The sequence below is a fragment of the Heptranchias perlo genome, chromosome 9, assembly GCF_035084215.1.
Source record: "Heptranchias perlo isolate sHepPer1 chromosome 9, sHepPer1.hap1, whole genome shotgun sequence".
NCBI classification, from domain to species: Eukaryota; Metazoa; Chordata; class Chondrichthyes; order Hexanchiformes; family Hexanchidae; genus Heptranchias; species Heptranchias perlo.
Genome location: NC_090333.1, coordinates 5,957,396 through 5,977,418, shown reverse-complemented (window position 1 = coordinate 5,977,418; position 20,023 = coordinate 5,957,396). Strand labels below are relative to the sequence as shown.

The 20,023-nt window shown below is 43.8% G+C and overlaps 1 protein-coding gene across 1 annotated transcript in view; it reads left to right on the top strand.

Annotated features, from left to right (window-relative positions):
- The window catches only part of LOC137325606 (di-N-acetylchitobiase-like), a 33,284-nt gene extending 19,360 nt beyond the window's left edge, over positions 1–13,924 (top strand). Inside the window, exons 7-13 of the mRNA XM_067990872.1 lie at positions 887–1,095; positions 2,631–2,798; positions 2,888–2,989; positions 4,150–4,311; positions 6,952–7,133; positions 8,661–8,710; positions 13,821–13,924. Of these exons, the coding sequence (XP_067846973.1) occupies positions 887–1,095; positions 2,631–2,798; positions 2,888–2,989; positions 4,150–4,311; positions 6,952–7,133; positions 8,661–8,710; positions 13,821–13,924 (977 nt within the window). The remainder of the gene's footprint in view (positions 1–886; positions 1,096–2,630; positions 2,799–2,887; positions 2,990–4,149; positions 4,312–6,951; positions 7,134–8,660; positions 8,711–13,820) is intronic.
- Positions 13,925–20,023: the final 6,099 nt, after the last annotated feature.

Below are 20,023 nucleotides of genomic sequence, written 5' to 3'. Positions count from 1 at the left end.
TCCAGAGCCCAGCACACACGCTCCATTCTTCCGACTCTGGGCCGCTGAGATTTCTCCTCTTCCTCCATCAATGGCAGAACCTTCAGCTGTTACTGTCTTGAACTCCAGATTCTTCTTCTTCAACCTCTTTGTCTTGCTATTTCTCTTCCTATCTTCGAAAGCCTCATCAAAACCGACCTGTTTGACTGCGCCTTTGGTCTCTTCCCTCACGTGTCAGCATGGCTCAGCTTTAGCACTGTGTCTCTCCTCCTGGGTCAGAAGGTTTTGGGTTTACTCCAGGACTTGACACATAAGTGCAGTACTGAGGGAATGCTGCATTGCCAGAGGTGCTGTTGTAAACAATTTTACAACACCAAGTGAAAATTGGAACCAAGTCCAACGATTTTATTTGAAAATCACAAGCTTTCGGAGGCTTCCTCCTTCCTCAGGTGAATGTTTCAGAGGTGCTGTGATTCAGATGAGACCTTAAACAAGGGCTCCACCTGCCTATTCTGTTGGATGTAAAAGATCCCATTGGCACAATTCAAAGAACAGGGAGTTCTCCTGGTGTCCTGGACAACATTCATCCCTCAACCTACATCACCAAATCAGATGAACTGGCCATTTATCTAATTTCCTATTTGTGGGGCCTCTCTGGGTACAAATTAGCGACCACATCTGCTTACAAAGCAACAGTGATTATGCTTCAAAAATAATTAATTGGCGATGAAGCATTTAAGGACATCCTGAGGATGTGTCAGGCACTATGTAAATACAAATTCGAGCTAAATCTTCCTCTACTACTTCCTACTTGATGTTGGCAATTCTGTCCTGCAAAGTGTCTTGGGACACAATGTTGTGCGAATGATGCTCTATAATTGGAAGTTGTTTCTTCACCCTTCACCAGGAGTTTTTTCACTATGGAACACTGTATACAAACAACGCCGAGAAAAGTGGGTCGATAAGCAATTGCAGTTGGCAAAAAGGCAATTTATGGATGGAATCAATTTGGATGTGAACATTGCTGATAAAAAACCATCTCGAGGTTATTTCAAGATCCCTCAACTGGTTTCCGAAACCATGGATGTGTTCCACCGTGAAATACCTGGGTCTCAGGTAAAGAAGCCATTTTTTTAATTAAATGGGGATAAGCAATTTACTTTCTACTTAATCATAAAGGAAGATTGATATTTTTCTGGATAAGTGAATTGAAATCATGATTTTTCGCTGCTGTTTATCAGTGCATCATCTTGTTACAAAGCTGCTTTGACAATTGCTGAGGTTAGAAATTTTAGATTGAATCAGTTTAAGCTGGATATACAGCAAACTTGATGCTGCATCACTTGTAGCCCAGAATGATACAAGTGACTTGAGTTCCAGCTTCCATGGATGGCATAGTTCGAACTGTAATTTTCACATAGGTTCTCAGAAGGTTCCAGCACAGTAGGAGGCCGTTCGGCCCAGCGTGCCTGTGTTGGCTCTTTGAAAGAGCTATCCAATTAATCCCACTCCCCTGTTCTTTCCCCATAGCCCTGGAATTTTTTCCCCTTCAAGTATTTATCCAATTCCCTTTTGAAAGTTACTGTTGAATCTGCTTCCACCACCCTTTCTGGTTTTATATTCCAGATCATAACAACTCTCTGTGTAAAAAAAATTCTCCTCATCTCCCCTCTCATTCTTTTGCTAATCTCCTGAAAGCTGTGTCCTCTGGCTATCAACCCTCCTGCCACTGGGAACATTTTCTCCTTATTTACTCCGTCAAAACACTTCTTCAAAGGAAGAAATGTTTGTCTTAATGTCAAGCCCTATAACATCCTTCAGAAATGTCCCACAGTTTATATCTAATGAGTTACTTTGAAATAAAGGGACCATTAAGTAGGCAAAAAAGGAAATCACTCGCTGCATTTTTATTGGGTAAAGTTTGAAGCAGACTTTTACTGCTGAGAAGTTTGCACATAACGGACTTTGCTAACTCAGATTACAGTGATTTAATTCTTGACCTTCGGCTCCCGAATGCCTTCTTGTTCAGGCAGTGACTACATGAGCCATGCAAATCCTGGTTCGTGCTGAGTTATCTGATTTCAGCTGGGATGTTGGAGGGCACAATTTACCCCGAGTGCCACTGGGTCGGGGAAGGTCAAATGAACCATCTGATCATTATCTGGAAACCTCCCACTGGAAGTGTGACCGTGCAGATGGCCACCAATTGGGTTAGTCCCCCCACCCATGTTAAAATAGCCTGCCAGCACTCAATGTCTGGCCTCGCGTAAAAGAACTTTGGCCACTTTGACTCGGTATTGGAGTGTGGCTGGCCCTTTTGGGACTACAATTTGGTTACAACTTAATGCCTTTTGGAGAGGAGGAGAGAAAATTGATGGAAAATTGGACGAAGAAGGTGAGTGAGCAGTGGGGAATTGAACCTGATTAATATTTGATAACCGAGGATCCTATTAATTCTAACTCACAATTTGCCCCAACTTTATCCTGTTCCTTTTTATACAGTCATGAACACTGTCGAACTCCTAACCTGTTAAATTCACAGTTCCCATGGACCATGTGCGAGTGCATATAAATACCATATAACTACTAGTGATATCCAACATAAGGTATGAGATGAAACTAACTTCTTCTTGTTACTCTTTGGCCCTTAGGTCACATTTAACGTGCCTTGGTCTCCAGACTGCATTGATGGCCGATGCTATGACTTTTTGAGAATTGCAAATTCCTGTGACTTTTTATTTGTGATGTCCTATGATATGCAGAGTCAAATGTGGGACAATTGCTTTGCAAAGGCAAATGCTCCCTATTACCAGACTTTATCAGGTATGTACAATAAGACCATCTGGTTCAGGGTCTACCTGCCCGATATCAATGTGAATCTAAGACCCTCATTATTTTTTTTCCCCATTATGGTTACTCCGCTTATATCAATCTGGGAATTGATTCCAGAAAGCTCGTGTTGGGAGTTCCATGGTATGGTTATGACTATCCTTGCACACAGTTTTTTGAGGTAAGGTTTTGTCATTATCTGGCTTTCAGTAATCCTAATTATTTAGAATAGACTATTGTAAACCATTACAAAAGAGCCAGAGGTGATCTGGGGAAACATTTTTTTTACGCAGCGAGTTGTTATGATCTGGAATGCACTGCCTGAAAGGGTGGTGGAAGCAGATTTAATATTCACTTTCAAAAGGGAATTGGATAAATACTTGAGGGGAAAAATTTACAGGGCGATGGGGAAAGAGCAGAGGAATGGGACTAATTGGATAGTTCTTGTGACAAGCCAGCACAGGCATGATGGGCCGAATGACCTCCTCCCTTGCTGTACTTACTATGATACTATGATGTTATGATTGTCTTGTTGCTGTGCAAAATATCCCATTGATTCACTGTTCTGGAGAAATTATTTGTTTGCAGTGCTTGCTCTCTGGGCTTACCTTATCTGTGCTATTTAACATTTTATTCCACTGAGGCCTCCCCTTAACTGCATTCTTCTCGGCTGTAAATCTTAAGCTTCTCTAATCTTTTCTCAAAGCTCATCCTTTTAACACAAGGGATCATAAGAACATAGGAACAGGAGGAGGCCATTCAGCCTCTCAAGCTGTTCCGCCATTCAATTAGATCATGTCTGATCTGTATCTTCATTCCATCTACACACCTTGGTTCCATAACCCTTAATACCCTTCCCTAACAAAAATCTATCAATTTCAGTTTTGAAGTTTTCAATTGACCGAGCCTCAACAGCTTTTTGGGGGAGAGAATTCCAGATTTCCACGGCCCTTTTCGTGAAGAAGTGCTTCCTGACATCACCCCTGAACAGCCTTGCTCTAATTTTCAGGTTATGTCCCCTTGTTCTGGACTCTCACACCAGAGGAAATACTTTCTCTCTATCTACCCTATCAACTGCTTTGATCATCTTAAACACGTCAATTACATCACTCCGTAATCTTCTATAATCAGTCTTGTTGCTGTTTATTTGAAATTACAACCTTGTCCTTGTCTATAAATGTACTATTTAATTTTATATATTTCAGTGAGAGACCCTCCTGTCTAAATTGTAAAACTTATGTTTCTCTAATTGTTCCTCTTTACACTTAGAGATCAGTCATGTTGTTACTGAATTTTTGAAGTTCCCAAAGTAACTATATTTTCATCCTTTTGTATTTTCAGACTGGTAGGTGTGTATTGGAAAAGATTCCTTTCCGAGGTGCCCCTTGCAGTAATGCAGCTGGACGTCAGGTCCCATACAAAGAGATCGTACAGCATGTGCACAAATCAATTACTGGCAGATATTGGGATGATGAGCAGAAAGTCCCGTCTTATATCTACATGGTAAGACTATCAATCAAAACACAATGGAGAGTTGTGCATTGTCCATTCTTTGCAGAATGCAAACCTTGCTGTATTGCATGATTCAATATTCCCTGTATACAGGATTCAGCACAGTTCAGAATGTACAGTTTATACAGTAGAAAATGTGTGTAGTTGGAGAATAGCCAAGAAAATGGGAGTTGACAGACAAAGCACCAAACCCAGTTCCGTTTGTTAAGACATTGTGTATGACCAGTTGCAAAAAATGAGATGAGCTGTGGTCTTTTCAAATCGATCACTTTGCACAACCCATATTGACCCTCCTGTGAAAATTAGCGATTGTTTGGTTTGTGAAATGTGTGCCCCTGTCTCCCATTTGATGATCAATTTAGCACAAAAGATTGACGGTAGCGTGCCCCGTACATAAGAAAACTGCACAGTAGCAAATACCACACACTCTCGACCTACTGCGTTCTAATGTCCTTCAGGGAAGGAAACCTGCCGTCCTTACCCGGTCTGGCCTATATGTGACTCCAGACCCACAGCAATGTGGTTGATTCTTAATTGCCCTCTGAAATGGCCTCGCAAACCACTCAGTTGTAAAATCCAGATACGAAAAGTCATAATAAGAATAAAACCGGATGGACCACCCGGCATCGGACCACTAGGCACCGGACACGACAACGGCAAACCAAGCCCAGTCGACCCTGCAAAGTCCTCCTCACTCACATCTGGGGACTTGTGCCAAAATTGGGAGCGCTGTCCCACAGACCAGTCAAGCAACAGCCTGACACAGCCATACGCACATATCTTTCAACCAGCTTCCCAGACTCTTCCATCACCATCCCTGGGTATGTCCTGTCTTCATCAATGACCTTCCCTCCATCATAAGGTCAGAAATGGGGATGTTCGCTGATGATTGCACAGTGTTCAGTTCCATTCGCAACCCCTCAAATAATGAAGCAGTCTGATCCCGCACGCAGCAAGACCTGGACAACATCCAGGCTTGGGCTCATAAGTGGCAAGTATCATTCGCGCCAGATAAGTGACAGGCAATGCCCATCTCCAACAAGAGAGGGTCCAACCACCTCCCCTTGACATTCAACGGCATTACCATCACCAAATCCCCCACCATCAACATCCTGGGGGTCACCATTGACCAGAAACTTAACTGGACCAGCCATATAAATACTGTGGCTACGAGAGCAGGTCAGAGGCTGGGTATTCTGTGGCGAGTGACTCACCTCCTGACTCTCCAAAGCCTTTCCACCATCTACAAGGCACAAGTCAGGAGTGTGATGGAATACTCTCCACTTGCTTGGATGAGTGCAGCTCCAACAACACTCAGGAAGCTCGACACCATCCAAGATAAAGCAGCCGCTTGATTGGTTCCACCACCCTAAACATTCACTCCCTTCACCACCGGCGCACAGTGGCTGCAGTGCGTACTATCCACAGGATGCACTGCAGCCACTCGCCAAGGCTTCTTCGACAGCACCTCCCATACCCGCGACCTCTACCATCTAGAAGGACAAGAGCAGCAGGCACATGGAAACAACACCACCTGTATGTTCCCTTCCAAGTCACATACCATCCCGACTTGGAAATATATCGCCGTTCCTTCATCGTCGCTGGGTCAAAATCCTGGAACTCCCTTCCTAACAACACTGTGGGAGAACCGTCACCACACGGACTGCAGCAGTTCAAGAAGGCAGCTCACCACCACCTTCTCAAGGGCAATGAGGGATGGGCAATAAATGCCGGCCTCGCCAGCGACGCCCACATCCCATGAACGAATATAAAAAAATACCTAGTCACATGTCTAATTGACGTTGGCCAAGTTTGCTGAGATACTTGATGCACTGCAGTCAAAGGCTGTGATGCTTGAGCTTTCAGCAGTAACATTGAAATCATGTTTTCCACCTTTCGATTGCAATATTTTGTTACTTTGAGCAATTTGAAAAGATTATTTTGAAATGATAGAATGTTCCACATTGAGTTAAATCAGACCTTGGATAATTCGATTTATTTTTTTAAATCATTTTCTCTGGAGGCCCATGCTAACTCTGACTTGCAAGTCATCTATCTCTTTCTATTTCCCCCAAATCATTTTTTTCCCAATCAAACACCATAATCTTTTGACTTGTTGCATCCGAATTGACATCTGGGCTGTTCATGTGGATTTTTCGAAGTTGCTGTACTGAGGGAGTGCTGCACTGTCGGAGGTGCCGTCCTTCAGATGACACGTTAAACTGAGGTCCCGTCTGTGCTTTCAATGTGTGCCTTATGTTCATATGTTGCACAGCATCCAGATGAGTTGATTGGTTTGGGTGTTAAAAAAGATAGACTTGGAGCTGCTCCTGCTCCGTTCCCGTTACTTGTGTGGACGTGCAGCGGAAAACCGCGTTTGTGCACGGAAATGGAGTTTCTGCCGACGGTCAGGGGACGGAGTGGGAGAAGCCCTGAGGAAATTGCCGGCCGTTGCCGTAAGTCCCTAATTTTTGAGTTTGTTTTGCTCATTTGTCATTGTGCATTTTCTCATCGTACATTTCAGTCCATTCTGTCTTCTGCTGATGAAGATTTTCAGCATAGTGTCTCGAACTGAGCATTGACCCAAACCCCTCGCTCCTATCTGTGTAACTCTTCATTTTTTTATGGCAGGTTAATAATACATTTCATGAGGTCTGGTATGACGATCCACAGAGCATTTCAATTAAGTCAGCGATCATGAAGAAATTGAGACTCCGTGGCATAGGCATGTGGAATGGAAATATGCTGAACTACAGTGATGATCATTTCATAGTGAAGCAAACTGAAGACATGTGGAATGCTCTTTGCCCTTTGTGAGGAAAATGGCGACGTTGAACCATCTCATCTTAACAGAATGTAATCATTTAATTTTGCAAGTAAACTCAGCAAAAAGTGAGCTTGCTTCCAACATTAGAAATTAAAGATAACGCAGATCTAGGGAACAGATTTAACATTTTGTCGAGCTAACGAATTTCTATTCAATGAAAAGAAAATGTACGAATACAATTTGTACTACAAGATCTGGTCACTTCAGGCATCTCAAGTTGTTTACAAAATGCATCAAATCTGTATTGACTTTCATAATGCTTAATGATAGTGCAGGTTAAAACATCTCGCCGCTAAATATTTACAATTCAGGAAACAAGTCAGCTTTCCCGTTGGGTAATAATCCAATTCTGATATGCACACGCGTGTTGTCTGTTTTATGCACATCTTAATTCTTGACAATGATTTTGATGATTTTATTTTGATTGGTTATCATTTTGAACCTCGATAACTTTAATTTTCAACTTTCCTCCATTAAGGGGGGGTGAACGGACCAGATAATAGTATCCTGTGTACTGCTAGTATTTTTATTTAATTGTAATATTACAAGACAATGTAACCATTTGAATTTTATTCCACCTGAGTGCTTTACAATTGTCTATTCTTGAAAGGCAATTTAAATTTTTACGGGAACACGTATTTCACAAAATAAAATGTGATGTTTCCAAAGTAAGTGTTTTAGTTGTGTTGCTCCAGGAAAGTGGGGTTTGTGTAAATATAAAACAGTTGTGGTACCGGTTAAAAAAATTCCCCTCAAGTCTAATCTTGGCACATATATTTAGTAGTCCTTAGTTAATCACTTGCCCTCCCCGTTGCCAACATGTGAAACTCAGTGTTGGGGGGAGGGAGGTCTGTGTCCCATTTTATCTTTATTTACTTTGTAATATTACCCAGCAAGAATTGTCCTGGTCTTTATTCCTGACACAGTTTTCTTCATTCACAATATTGTTTGACGAACTCTGTGCGTGAGATTATGGTCTAACCATCTCATAGATGAAAATGATAAGACAAAGAAGGCAATAAAATTGGTGCTGTCATTAAATAATACGTAAGTAAGACCATACTTGATCTTTAATATCTTTAACTGATTTCTCGAGGTAAAGTGATCGTTTCGTCGAACAGGAAGCAAAGTTGTCAGAATGGGGGACGGCGAATCAGTCCACTGATCTAATCTTTCCATGTTAGCAGACTGGAGCCCGCTGGCAATTGTACCAATGGGCACAGGAACCAGTTTAGAGCAGGCACTGAATTGGCAATGCAGAGAGCTGTCAGGGAGATCACACTGCTCAATAGGACCCGTGAGCATCATTAAAGCTGAAAGAGCTGGAAACATGACTTCATCTTATCAAGTTAATCATGGGCTGGGTGAGAAAAGGAAACTTTCTTTTTTTCTTTTCCCTTTTTTTCTTGAGAATGATAAGGCAAGTTCTTTCCTTTCTTTCCTTTCCTCTTTTTTCTTTTTCGATCTTTTCTCTTTTTCTTTTCTGTTCTCTTTTTTCTTTTCTTTCTTCTAGTTTCCGTTATCCTGTGCTCTCGAGCATTTCCAGCTGTTTCAATAGGATTTGTACGTTTGCTTTAAAACAAAAGCATTGAAGCAATTCCGACCCAAAATGGAATAAGACTCTTAGTTAATGGTGTAGAAAGACCTCTGAACCAGCAAGTTCCAAGTCCAAGTGATGAGTGGCCTTTCCACTCCTAAAGGGATATTGGTGACAGATTTACATTTCAATAACCTCTTCACATTCCTGCAAACCCGTTAACTTGCCTATTCTGCATTACTTATCAGGTAACAAGCAATAAAGACTTTAGATCCTGAATTTCTTCTTTTACTTACTTTAGGATAAATGTTCGTATCATTTTAGAGTGGTGAATTGCACAAATAGAGTCATTTCTTTTCTACAAATGTATTTATTTGAGAAAATAGCGCAATATATATATGTGAGAATACTGAGAAAATCCGACTTCTGAGAAAGAGGAAAGGATATCACACCACGGTTTCCCGAATTTCCCTCTGTCGACGAGGGTTGGGCAGGTTGCTGAGGCCTAAGCAAGGTACATTCTTGGGGTCTGGGCAGAGGGAGAGTTGCCCACTACCGGGGCCCTGACCCTCCAAAAGAGGCTTCATCAGGTCTTCAGCTGCTGCCCAGGGATAACCACCACCCCTCTCCTGGTGACCTCTGTGGTCAGCAGTGCTAGGTGGGTTGCATTACCAGTGGCAGTGCGGCCAAGCATCTGCTGGAGGCCTTCCCTGATGTGATCGAGGTGGGGAGGGTGGGAATATCCAGGTCGCTGGGAATGCTGCAGTCGGCATCATCGCAAGATATTCCTTGATTCATTATAGTGCAACTCACTGCAGGCAGACTTTGAAAGTTGCTGCAACAAAATATAGTTCAGAATTTGTTAATATGTGACAGTGGAATACCCTAATATAGAATCATAGAAATTTACGGTACAGAAGGAGGCCATTCGGCCCATCATGTCTGTGCCGACCAATAAAGAGCCATCTCGCCTGATCCCACTTTCCAGTTCCTGGTCCATAGCCCTGTAGGTTGTTGCATTTCAAGTGCATATCCAAGTACCCTTTAAATGCAATGAGGGTTTCTGCCTCTACCACCCTTTCAGGCAGTGAGTTCCAGACCCTCACCACCCTCTGGATGAAAACATTTTTCTTCAACTCCCCTCTACCAATTACTTTCAATCTATGCCACCTGGTCATTGATCCCTCTGCTGAGGGAACGAGGTCCTTCCTATCCACTCTCGCTCGGCCCCTCATGATTTTATACACCTCATTTAAATCTTCCCTCAGCCTCCTCTGTTCCAAAGAAAACAACCCCAGCCTAACTAATTTTTCCTCTCAGCTAAAATTCTCCTGTCCTGGCAACATCCTCATAAATCTCCTCTGTACCCTCTCGAGTGCAATTACATCTTTCCTGTAATGTGATGACCAGAAATGTATGCAATACTCCAGCTGTGGCCTAACTAGTGTTTTATACAGTTCAAGCATAACCACCTTGCTCTTAAATTCTATGCCTCGGCCAATAAAGGAAAGTATCCCATTTGCCTTCTTAGCGAGAACCAGGCTGAATATAGAAAGTTCAGAGGGAAAGTGAGAAAGGAAATAAGAGGGGCAAAGAGAGAATATGAGAATAGATGGGCGGCCAACATAAATGGGAATGCAAAAGTCTTCTATAGGCATGTGAACAGTAAAGGGGTAGTAAGAGGAGGGGTGGGGCCATTAAGGACCATGAAGGAGAACCACTCATGGAGGTAGAGGGCATGGCTGAGGTACTAAATGAATACTGTGCATCTGCCTTTACCGAGGAAGAAGATGCTGCCAGGGTCTCAGTAATGGAAGACATAGTTGAGATACCAGATGGATTAAAAATTGATGAAGAAGAGGTACCAGAGAGGCTAGTGAAACTTAAAGTAAATAAGTCACCCGGTCTGGATGGGATGCACCCTACGTTGCTGAGGGAAGTAAGGGTGGAAATTGCGGAGGTACTGGCCATAATCTTCCAAACATCGTTAGATACGGTGGTGTTGCCAGAGGACTGGAGAATTGTAAATGTTCACCCTTGTTCAAAAAAGGGTGGAAGGATAAACCCAGCAACTATAGGCCAGTCAGTTTAACCTCGGTGGGGGGGAAACTTTTAGAAACGATAATCTGGGACAGAATTAGCAGTCACTTGGACAAGTGTGGATTGATGAGGGGAAGCCAGCACAGATTTGTTAAAGGCAAATCGTGTTTAACTAACTTGATCGAGTTTTTTGATGAGGTAACAGAGAGGGTAGATGAGGGCAATGCAGTTGATGTGGTGTATATGGACTTTCAAAAGGCGTTTGATAAAGTGCCACATAACAGGCTCGTCATCAAAATTGAAGCCCATGGAATAAAAGGGGCAGTAGCAGCATGGATACAGAATTGGCTAAGTGACAGGAAACAGAGGATAGTGGTGAACGTTTATTTTTCGGATGGGAGGGAGGTATACAGTGGTGTTCCCCAGGGGTTGGTACGAGGACCACTGCTTTTCTTGATTATATTAATGACTTGGACTTGGGTATGGAGGGCACAGTTAAAAAATTTGCAGATGATACAAAACTTGGAAATGAAGTGAACAGTGAGGAGGATAGTTATAGACATCAAGAGGATACAGACAGGCTGGTGGAATGGGCGGACACGTGGCAGATGAAACTTAATGCAGAAAAATGCAAGGTGATACATTTTGGTAAGAAGAACGAGGAGCGGCAATATAAACCAAAGGACACAATTGTAAAAGGGGTGCATGAACAGAGAGATCTGGGGGAGTGTGCACACAAATCTTTGAAGGTGGCAGGGCAGGTTGAGAAAGTGGTTAAAAACCATATGGAGTCCTGGGCTTTATAAATAGAGGCATGGAGTACAAAAGCAAGGAAGTCATGATGAACCTTTATAAAACCCTGGTTCGGCCACAGCTGGAGTATTGTGTCCAGTTCTGGGCACCGCACTTTTGGAAAGATGTGAAAGCCTTCGAGAGGGAGCAGAAGAGATTTACTGGAATGATTCCAGGGATGAGGGACTTTAGTTACGTGGATAGACTGGGGAAGCTGGGGTTGTTCTCTTTGGAACAAAGAAGGTTGAGAGGAGATTTGATAGAGGTATTCAAAATCATGAAGGGTCTCGACAGAGTAGATAGGGTTGGCAGAAGGGTCAAGCACCAGAGGACATATATTTAAGGTGATTGGAAAAGAACCAAAGGTGACATGAGGAAAAGCTTTTTCACACAGCGAGTGGTTAGGATCGGGAATGCACTGCCCGAGGGGGTGGTGGAGGCAGATTCAATTATGGTCTTCAAAAGGGAATTGGAAAAGTACTTGAAAGGAAAATGTTTGCAGGGCTACGGGGATAAGGCGTGGGAGTGGGACGAACTGGATTGTTCTTATGTAGAGCCGGCACGGACTCAATGGGCTGAATGGCCTCTTCCATGCTATAACCTTTCTATGATGCTGTGATTCTCTGATTCTAACCACCTTATCTACCTGACCTACCTTCAGGGATCTGTAGACATGCACTCCAAGGCCCCTCTGTTCCTCTACACTTCTCAGTATCCTCCCATTTATTGTGTATTCCCTTGCCTTGTTTGCCCTCCACAAATGCATTACCTCACACTTCTCCGGATTGAATGCCATTTGACACTTCTTTGTCCACCTGACTGGTCCATTGATATCTTCCTGCAGTCTACAGCTTTCTTCCTCACCATCAACCACACGGCCAACGTTTGTATCATCTGCAAACTTCTCAATCATACCCCCTACATTTCAGTCAAAATCATTGATATATACCAGAAAAAGCAATGGTCCTAGTGCTGAGTCCTACGGAACCCCACTGGAAAGAGCCTTCCAGTCACAAAAACACCCGTCGACCATTACTCTTTGCAACTCACCAAGGCTTCTTCGACAGCACCTCCCAAACCCGCGATCTCTACTACCGAGAAGGACAAGAGCAGCAGGCACATGGGAACAACACCACCTGCACGTTCTCTTCCAAGTCACACACCATCCCGACATGGAAATATATCGCCGTTCCATCATCGTCGCTGGGTCAAAATCCTGGAACTCCCGACCTAACACCACTGTGGGAGAAACTTCACCCCTCGGACTGCAGCGGTTAAAGAAGGTGGCTCACCACCACCTTCTCAAGGGCAATTAGGGATGGGCAATAAATGCTGGCTTTGCCAGCGATGCCCACATCCCATGAACGAATAAAAAAAAAGCCAATTCTGGATCCAACTTGCCACTGTCCCTTGGATCCCATGGGCTTTTACTTTTCTGACCAGTTTGCCATGTGAGATCTTGTCAACAGCCTTGATAAAATCCATGTGGACGATATCAAACATGCTACCCTCATAGACCCTCTTTGTTACCTCCTCAAAAAATTCGATCAAGTTGGTCTGACACGACCTTCCCTGAACAAATCCATGCTGACTGTCCTCGATTAATCCGTGCCTTTCTAAATGAGGTTAGGCTGACTGGTCTGTAATTACTCGGTCTATCCCTTTCTCCCGTTTTAAACAATGTTACAACGTTAGCAGTCCTCCAATCCTCCAGCACCAGGCCTGGAACCAGACAGGATTGGAAAATGATGGTCAGAGTCTCCGCTATTTCCTCCCTTGCTTCACGTAACAGCCTGGGATACATTTCATGCTGGCCTTGTGATTTATCTACTTTCAAGGATGCTAAACCCCTTAATATTTCCTCTCTCACGATGCTTATCCCGTCCAATATTTCACACTCCTCCTTAACTACAATGTCTGCATCGTCCCCCTCTTTTGTGAAGACAGACGCAAAGCATTCAGTCAGAGCCATGGCAGATGTCTTTGAGCCTCTCTCCTTGCATTTCTTTCAAGTCAATGCCAAAGTAAACAACTGTCCACTTTGACTGTGGAAAGTTTTCTGAACAAACATTTTTTTAAAAGCACAGCATAATAGACAGTCATCACCTGCTGACACATCACTGCAATCTGTGAGTCTGAGTTTTTTCCTCCATACATCACTCAATGTACAGATCTGTCCAGATACTTTCGAGGTGAAAATCATAACAATGGTATTGAAATGCAGAGGGGAAAATCATCACTTTTAAAAATATCTCCATTTTCCATCGTGGTTCTGTCATTAATCCCATATTTTTCGATTTACAGATTTCACCGTGCCTGACGTTACGATCTTCAATAAGAATTCTGTGGACCTCAGTCGCTCAGTAGATTCCCAGAGTGATTGTTTGTGCAGGTGTACTGAAGCATAAAGACACACGGCTACCTTGTCTTCAAGGAGGATGCAGAGTTTATACATTAACTTTATATTCATTTGTGAATTTAGAATAATATGAAAATTCTGAACTACAGTGTTCATAACAAGATGGACTAACTGTCCAGTAAATTCAACATTCTGAAATGTTCTTTCAAATAGGCCAATAAGTTTTTATTTCTCAGCAACAAATTGTTTGTGAATCATTTATGTCGATAGGAATAAACAATTACTGAAAGTATTCTGTCAGCAACTGAATATGATCCCGGATCTTTTTCTAGTTTCTCCCTTGTCTTCCCTCAAGCCCTTTCTGAGCCCATCTTGTCAACGAGACCCACCTCCTGCTCCATTTACCCCTAAACTGCTGACCACCCAATTTTACTTCATGGCCCCCATGCTAGCTGACATTGGAAATGGTTCCCTCTCCTTAGGTTACTGCCCCCACCCCGCTCCCTATCAAAACCAACATCATCACTCCTCCTTCTCAAAAACTCACCCTCGACCCCTCCGTCCTTGCAAACTACCACCCCATCTCCAACCCCTGTTTGATCTCCAAACTCCTTGAGCGTGTTGTTGCCTCTCAAATCTCAACTCACCTTTCACGCAACTCCATGGTTTAATCCCTTCAATCAGGTTTCCACTCCTGCCACAGCACAGAATCTGCTCTAATCAAAGTCACAAATAACACATAAATGCCGTGGCTACAAGAGCAGGTCAGATGGTGGGTAATTCAATTGAGGGATCTGTGTATTCTACTTTTTAAACTCTAGAAATGACCAGATGGTCCAAAATAGGCTTTTTCTCTCCTGTACATTCCTGTGTTCCTACGAGTAGAATCCCACAAAGGTTGAATCCCTGTGTCCTGCCTCTGTACCATAATTGGTGAGCTTCTTACAGTCTGTTGTGTCAGTGTGAGTAGAGCACTGTTCTTTATTGGTGGTCGTCATGGAACTTTCTGGGAGTCCTGCAGGGAAAGGAGAGGGTGGATCCGATCGGGTAGTCCCTGACCAGATGGTCGATACCATTTGGCAGAACCCCTTGTCACCAGAACTGACCAACATGCACCAAGATGTAGCCTGGATGGTGGTGAGAAGGGGCCTCCGAGTGCGGTCCTTCCAACACGCACGAAATCTCAGTGCCACCGCGAGCTGCCCTCGAGGATGCAGCGGGGACAAGACCGTCGTCAACCTCCTGATGGACTGCCCCTTCGCGCAGAAGGTATGGAGAGAGATGCGTTGGTATCTGTCCCGATTCATCCCCAACAGCTGGGTAATGCAGGACGCTGTGCTCTATGGCCTGTTCCCAGGGACACACACCGAGACAGATATCAACTGCTGCTGGAAAACTATCAACTCGGTGAAGGAGGCCCTTTGGTTGGCCCGAAATCTGTTGGTCTTCCAGCTGAAGGAGCTGTCCACGACCGAGTGTTTCTGACAGGCACATTCCAAGGTCCAGGAGTAGATGCTGCGGGATGCACTGAAGCAAGTGCAGCCCAAGCAAAGGCTCTATGGGGAAAGGCCACCGAGTAAGGCCATCCCACTTTGTATTGTACAAAATGTATTCGATGATATGTACTGTGTTTTGAATTGTAATAATGAGATCATAGTGTGTACGATCTGCATTGTATTGGTTCGAACTACATTGATTGAAATTGTGTCTTTTTACGTTGAACTGTGTGTATCTTTAAATATGATGAAATAAAGTGTATTTTGAAATAGAAAAAAAATTATCGAGTTTCTTAAAGTCTGTTGTGTCAGTGTGAGTAGAGCACTGTTCTTTATTGGTTTGATGGTTGATGAGGTCACTAAGGGAGTGAAGCTCTTCTCTGCTGCCGTCATTGGAGTTTTTCACAAACATTTCATTCATTATGCTCGATACAAAATTTCCCCGTAAACTGTGGATTCAGTATCTGTTGCCATTTTGTAACAATGTGAACCACTTTCAGTTGCATATCAACAAGGTTTTACATAGAATTACACACATAGAATGGACAGCACCAAAACAGGCCATTCGGCCCAAATGATCGATGCCTCCTCCCACCCCTCTTCATCTAACCCTATCAGTACATCCTTCTAGCGCTTTCCCCCATGCGTTTATCCAGCTTCCCATTAAATGCATCTATGCTATTTGAACATAAGAACATAAGAAATAGGAGCAGGACGAGGCCATACAGCCCCTCGATCCTGCTCCACCATTCAATAAGATCATGGCTGATCTTCGACCTCAACTGCACTTTCCGGCCCGATCCCCATATCTCTTGATTCCCCTCGATTCAAAAATCTATCCATCTCAGCCTTGAATGTACTCAACGACTGAGCATCCACAGTCCTCTGGGGTAGAGAATTCCAAAGATTCACAACCCTCGGAGCGAAGAAATTGCTCCTCATCTCGGTCCTTAATGGCTGACCCCTTATCCCGATATTGTGCCCTCAAGCTCTTGACTCGTCAGCCAGGGGAAGCAGCCTCTTAGCATCTACCTTGTCAAGCCCTCTCTGCATCTTATATGTTTCAATGAGATCATCTCTCATTCCTCTAAACTCCAGAGAGTATAGGCCCATTGTACTCAATCTCTCATAAGAACATAAGAACATAAGAAATTGGAGCAGGAGTAGGCCAATCGGCCCCTCGAGCCTGCTCCGCCATTCAATAAGATCATGGCTGATCTGATCCCAACCACAAATCTAAAGAACACAAGAAGTCGGAGCAGGACCCGGCCACATAGCCCCTGGGCCCTCTCCGCCACCCACAGGGCATTGACCAACCCTCATCATTGGACAACCCTCTCATCCCAGGGATCAATCTAGTGAACCTTCGCTGCACCGTCCCCAGGGGTCAAGTATATCCTTCCTCAGGTAAGGAGGCCAAAACTGCACACAGTATTCCAGGTGTGGTCTCCATAAGCCCCTGTACAATTTGTAGGGGGTGGTGGTGTGTGTCAGCTTCGCCTCTGACTTCTGAGTGGTTTGAATCGCTCCCACTCCCTGGGTTCTCAACCTTGGACTTAGTTGTGACAAAGTGCAGCAGACAACTGGTTTTGGTGCAAGAAACTTTGACCTTTATTCAAGAGAGAAAATACAACACAACAATCTTAACACTCTAATAAAATGGGGAACACTTCGGTACACACGAGGGAAATTACAGTGGAATGATACCTCACCCCTCCAAATCCCACTATATTAGCTAAGTTGGACTCTAAAGGGCCAGAGTTAATGGTTGGTGGCAATATTCGGTTGGTTGTTTCGTAAGGCCCTTGTTGCCGCAAGGTGTCTGATGGTCACTGGGGCTGTTGCTCTGGTTTCTTCTTGTGTGTCAGCCTGCTTCTGGAGCTACTGACCTTCCCTGTTGAACTGCTTTCCTGTTGCCCCCTCGCCTTGTTGTTCGCTGAAGCTGCTCTTCCTTCCAGAGACAGCCAGAACAAGACAAGCAGCACACAAGCGCCAGCAAGAACCAGAGAGAGAGCGAGAGAGGTTTCGAGTTTCCACTTCTATATCCCTCTCTTACAACGGTCTTCGTCACTTTAAAAAAAACACTTCATGCCTGTTTAAACAGTTCTTACAAAGTCCTTAAGAATCTTTGATGGCTTTTTGATGGTCCCTCATCATGTTGCAATTGCTTCTCCCGATGGGTCATTGTTAATTCCAATTTTTCGAGCTTGTCACTCAAGGCTTCCTTTTGTATCCAACGTCCAAGGTGTTGATCGGTTTTGCTTTCAAACAAAGATGTGGTCCCATCATGTCTGGAGCAGTTGTCTCTTTCAATGGCAGTGAGTGTTGACCACCTGCTGTAGGTTTTGCATTAAAACAGAGACATGTCTGAAGCAGTAATTCTCCCACATTCCACAGTGTGTATTGTGGATTCGTCTGGTGACCTCTCACCTATCCTTCCATCTTAGGATTTCAGTCACTGGTCAAAGTTTTCCATACTCAGGGAAAAGGTAAATTCCAAAGTCCTTTTCTTTGGGGTTTTTCTCCGAGTTTTGGGAGATCTGTGAATTTTGAGAATCTTACAATTGTAGCAAGACTTCCTTACTCTTGGACTCCAACCCCCTTGCAATAAAGGCCAACAGACCATTTGCCTTCCTAATTGCTTTCTGTACCTGCATGTTGACTTCCTGTGTTTTGTGTACCAGGACACCCAATTATCTCTGAAAACCAACATTTTATAGTTTCTCTCCATTTCAAAAATATTCTGTTTTTCTATTCTTCCGATCAAAGTGAATAACCTCACATTTCTCCACATTATAATCCATCTGCCACCTTCTTGCCCACTCACTTAACCTCTCTATATCCCTTTTTGTGCTCTCCTCACAGCTTACTTTGCCCCAACTATTCCTTGTAGGAGCAAATTCCACAGAAGTAACAGATGTCAGGGCAGCAATCTGACTCCCAACGGTACTAAAATCAAGTAAAGCAATGACCCTCCGTTCCCCTCTCCCTCTATCCAGGAGTCTGTCCTGCACCAGCTTAAGTTCGTACCAGTAAAGTGAGACCCTCTCCGTTCCCCTCTCCCTCAGTCCAGGAATCTGTTCCGCACCAGCTTGAGTTTGTACCGGCTGCTATCATTTCCACCTGATGCAAAACAGCATTTTAAAACATCCGAGATCTTTTTAAACTTTCTGTGGAATCTTTTTAATTTTAGGAGGAAGCAAACACTCCCATTCACTCCCTCCCTATCATTAAAAATTAACTGGGAGAAAGTGGAGCTCTGCACCAGCATCCATCCAGACATGCACAGTACTCCTTTACAGCTGATATCAGTATAACTTTGGTCTGGCGACTCTGTACCGCACTCGGCAGAGACTGGTAGCTGCAGCATATCTGCAGCCTGAGTGATGAAAGGTAAAGTAAAAGGCAAATTTACCACTGATATCAGGGAGTTCAAAGAGTGATCAACAGATGGAATAAATTCCCAGATCCGGAAGATGGGACGAAAATCCGAGGAATCATTTAAATAGCAACTGAATGCAACAATGGGGTGGAGATTTGGGAGTTTTCTGGATGGGCCGAGTGGCCTCCCTCATCTGTAATTATTTTGTGTGTACATTAAATTTGATAACATTGTACGACTGCTTCACATTTGTCTTGAATTCCTCTGAGCATCAGTCAACTGTGATATTAACCCACTTATTTTGTGCCTGAGTTAAAATAGAGCGAAATACCTTCAAGAAAGAACATGCATTTATATAGCACCTTTCATGCCCTCAGGACATCTCAAGGCAATTTGCAGACAATGAATAACTTTTTGAAGTGGAGTCACTGTCTTTTTGTCGGCAAAATGCAGCCACCTATTTTGTTCACCGCCGAGGTCCAACAAACAGCAAATGAGATAAATAACCAGTTATAAATGTGTCCTGGTCAAATTCTATCCCTCAACCAACACCTGAACAAAAACCAGATTATCTGGTCATTTATTTTATTGCTGTTTGCGCGAGCTGACCGTGTGCAAATTGGCTGTCGCTTTTCCTACCTTCACATCAGTGATTACGCTTCATGAGCACTTCATTGGCTGTGAACAACAATAACAACTTGCATTGAAATAGCGCCTTTAATGTAGTAAAACGACCCAGGATGCTTCACAAGAGCGATTATCAAACAAAATTTGACATTGAGCCACATAAGGAGATATTAGGACAGGGAACTAAAAGCTCGGTCAAAGACGTCGTTTTTTTTTATTCGTTCATTCGATGTGGGCATCGCTGGCAAGGTCAGCATTTATTGCCCATCCCTAATTGCCCTTGAGAAGGTGGTGGTGAGCCGCCTTCTTGAACCTCTGCAGTCCGTGTGGTGAAGGTTCTCCCACAGTGCTGTTAGGTGGGGAGTTCCAGGATTTTGACCCAGCGACGATGAAGTCACAGTGATATATTTCCAAGTCGGGATGGTGTGTGACTTGGAGGGGAACGTGCAGGTGGTGTTGTTCCCATGTGCCTGAATGCCCTTGTCCTTCCAGATGGTAGAGTTCGGGGGTTTGGGAGGTGCTGTCGAAGAAGCCTTGGTGAGTTGCTGCAGTGCATCCAGTAGATGGTGCACACTGCAGCCACAGTGATGAAGGGAGTGAATGTTTAGGGTGGTGGATGGGGTGGCAATCAAACGGGTTGCTT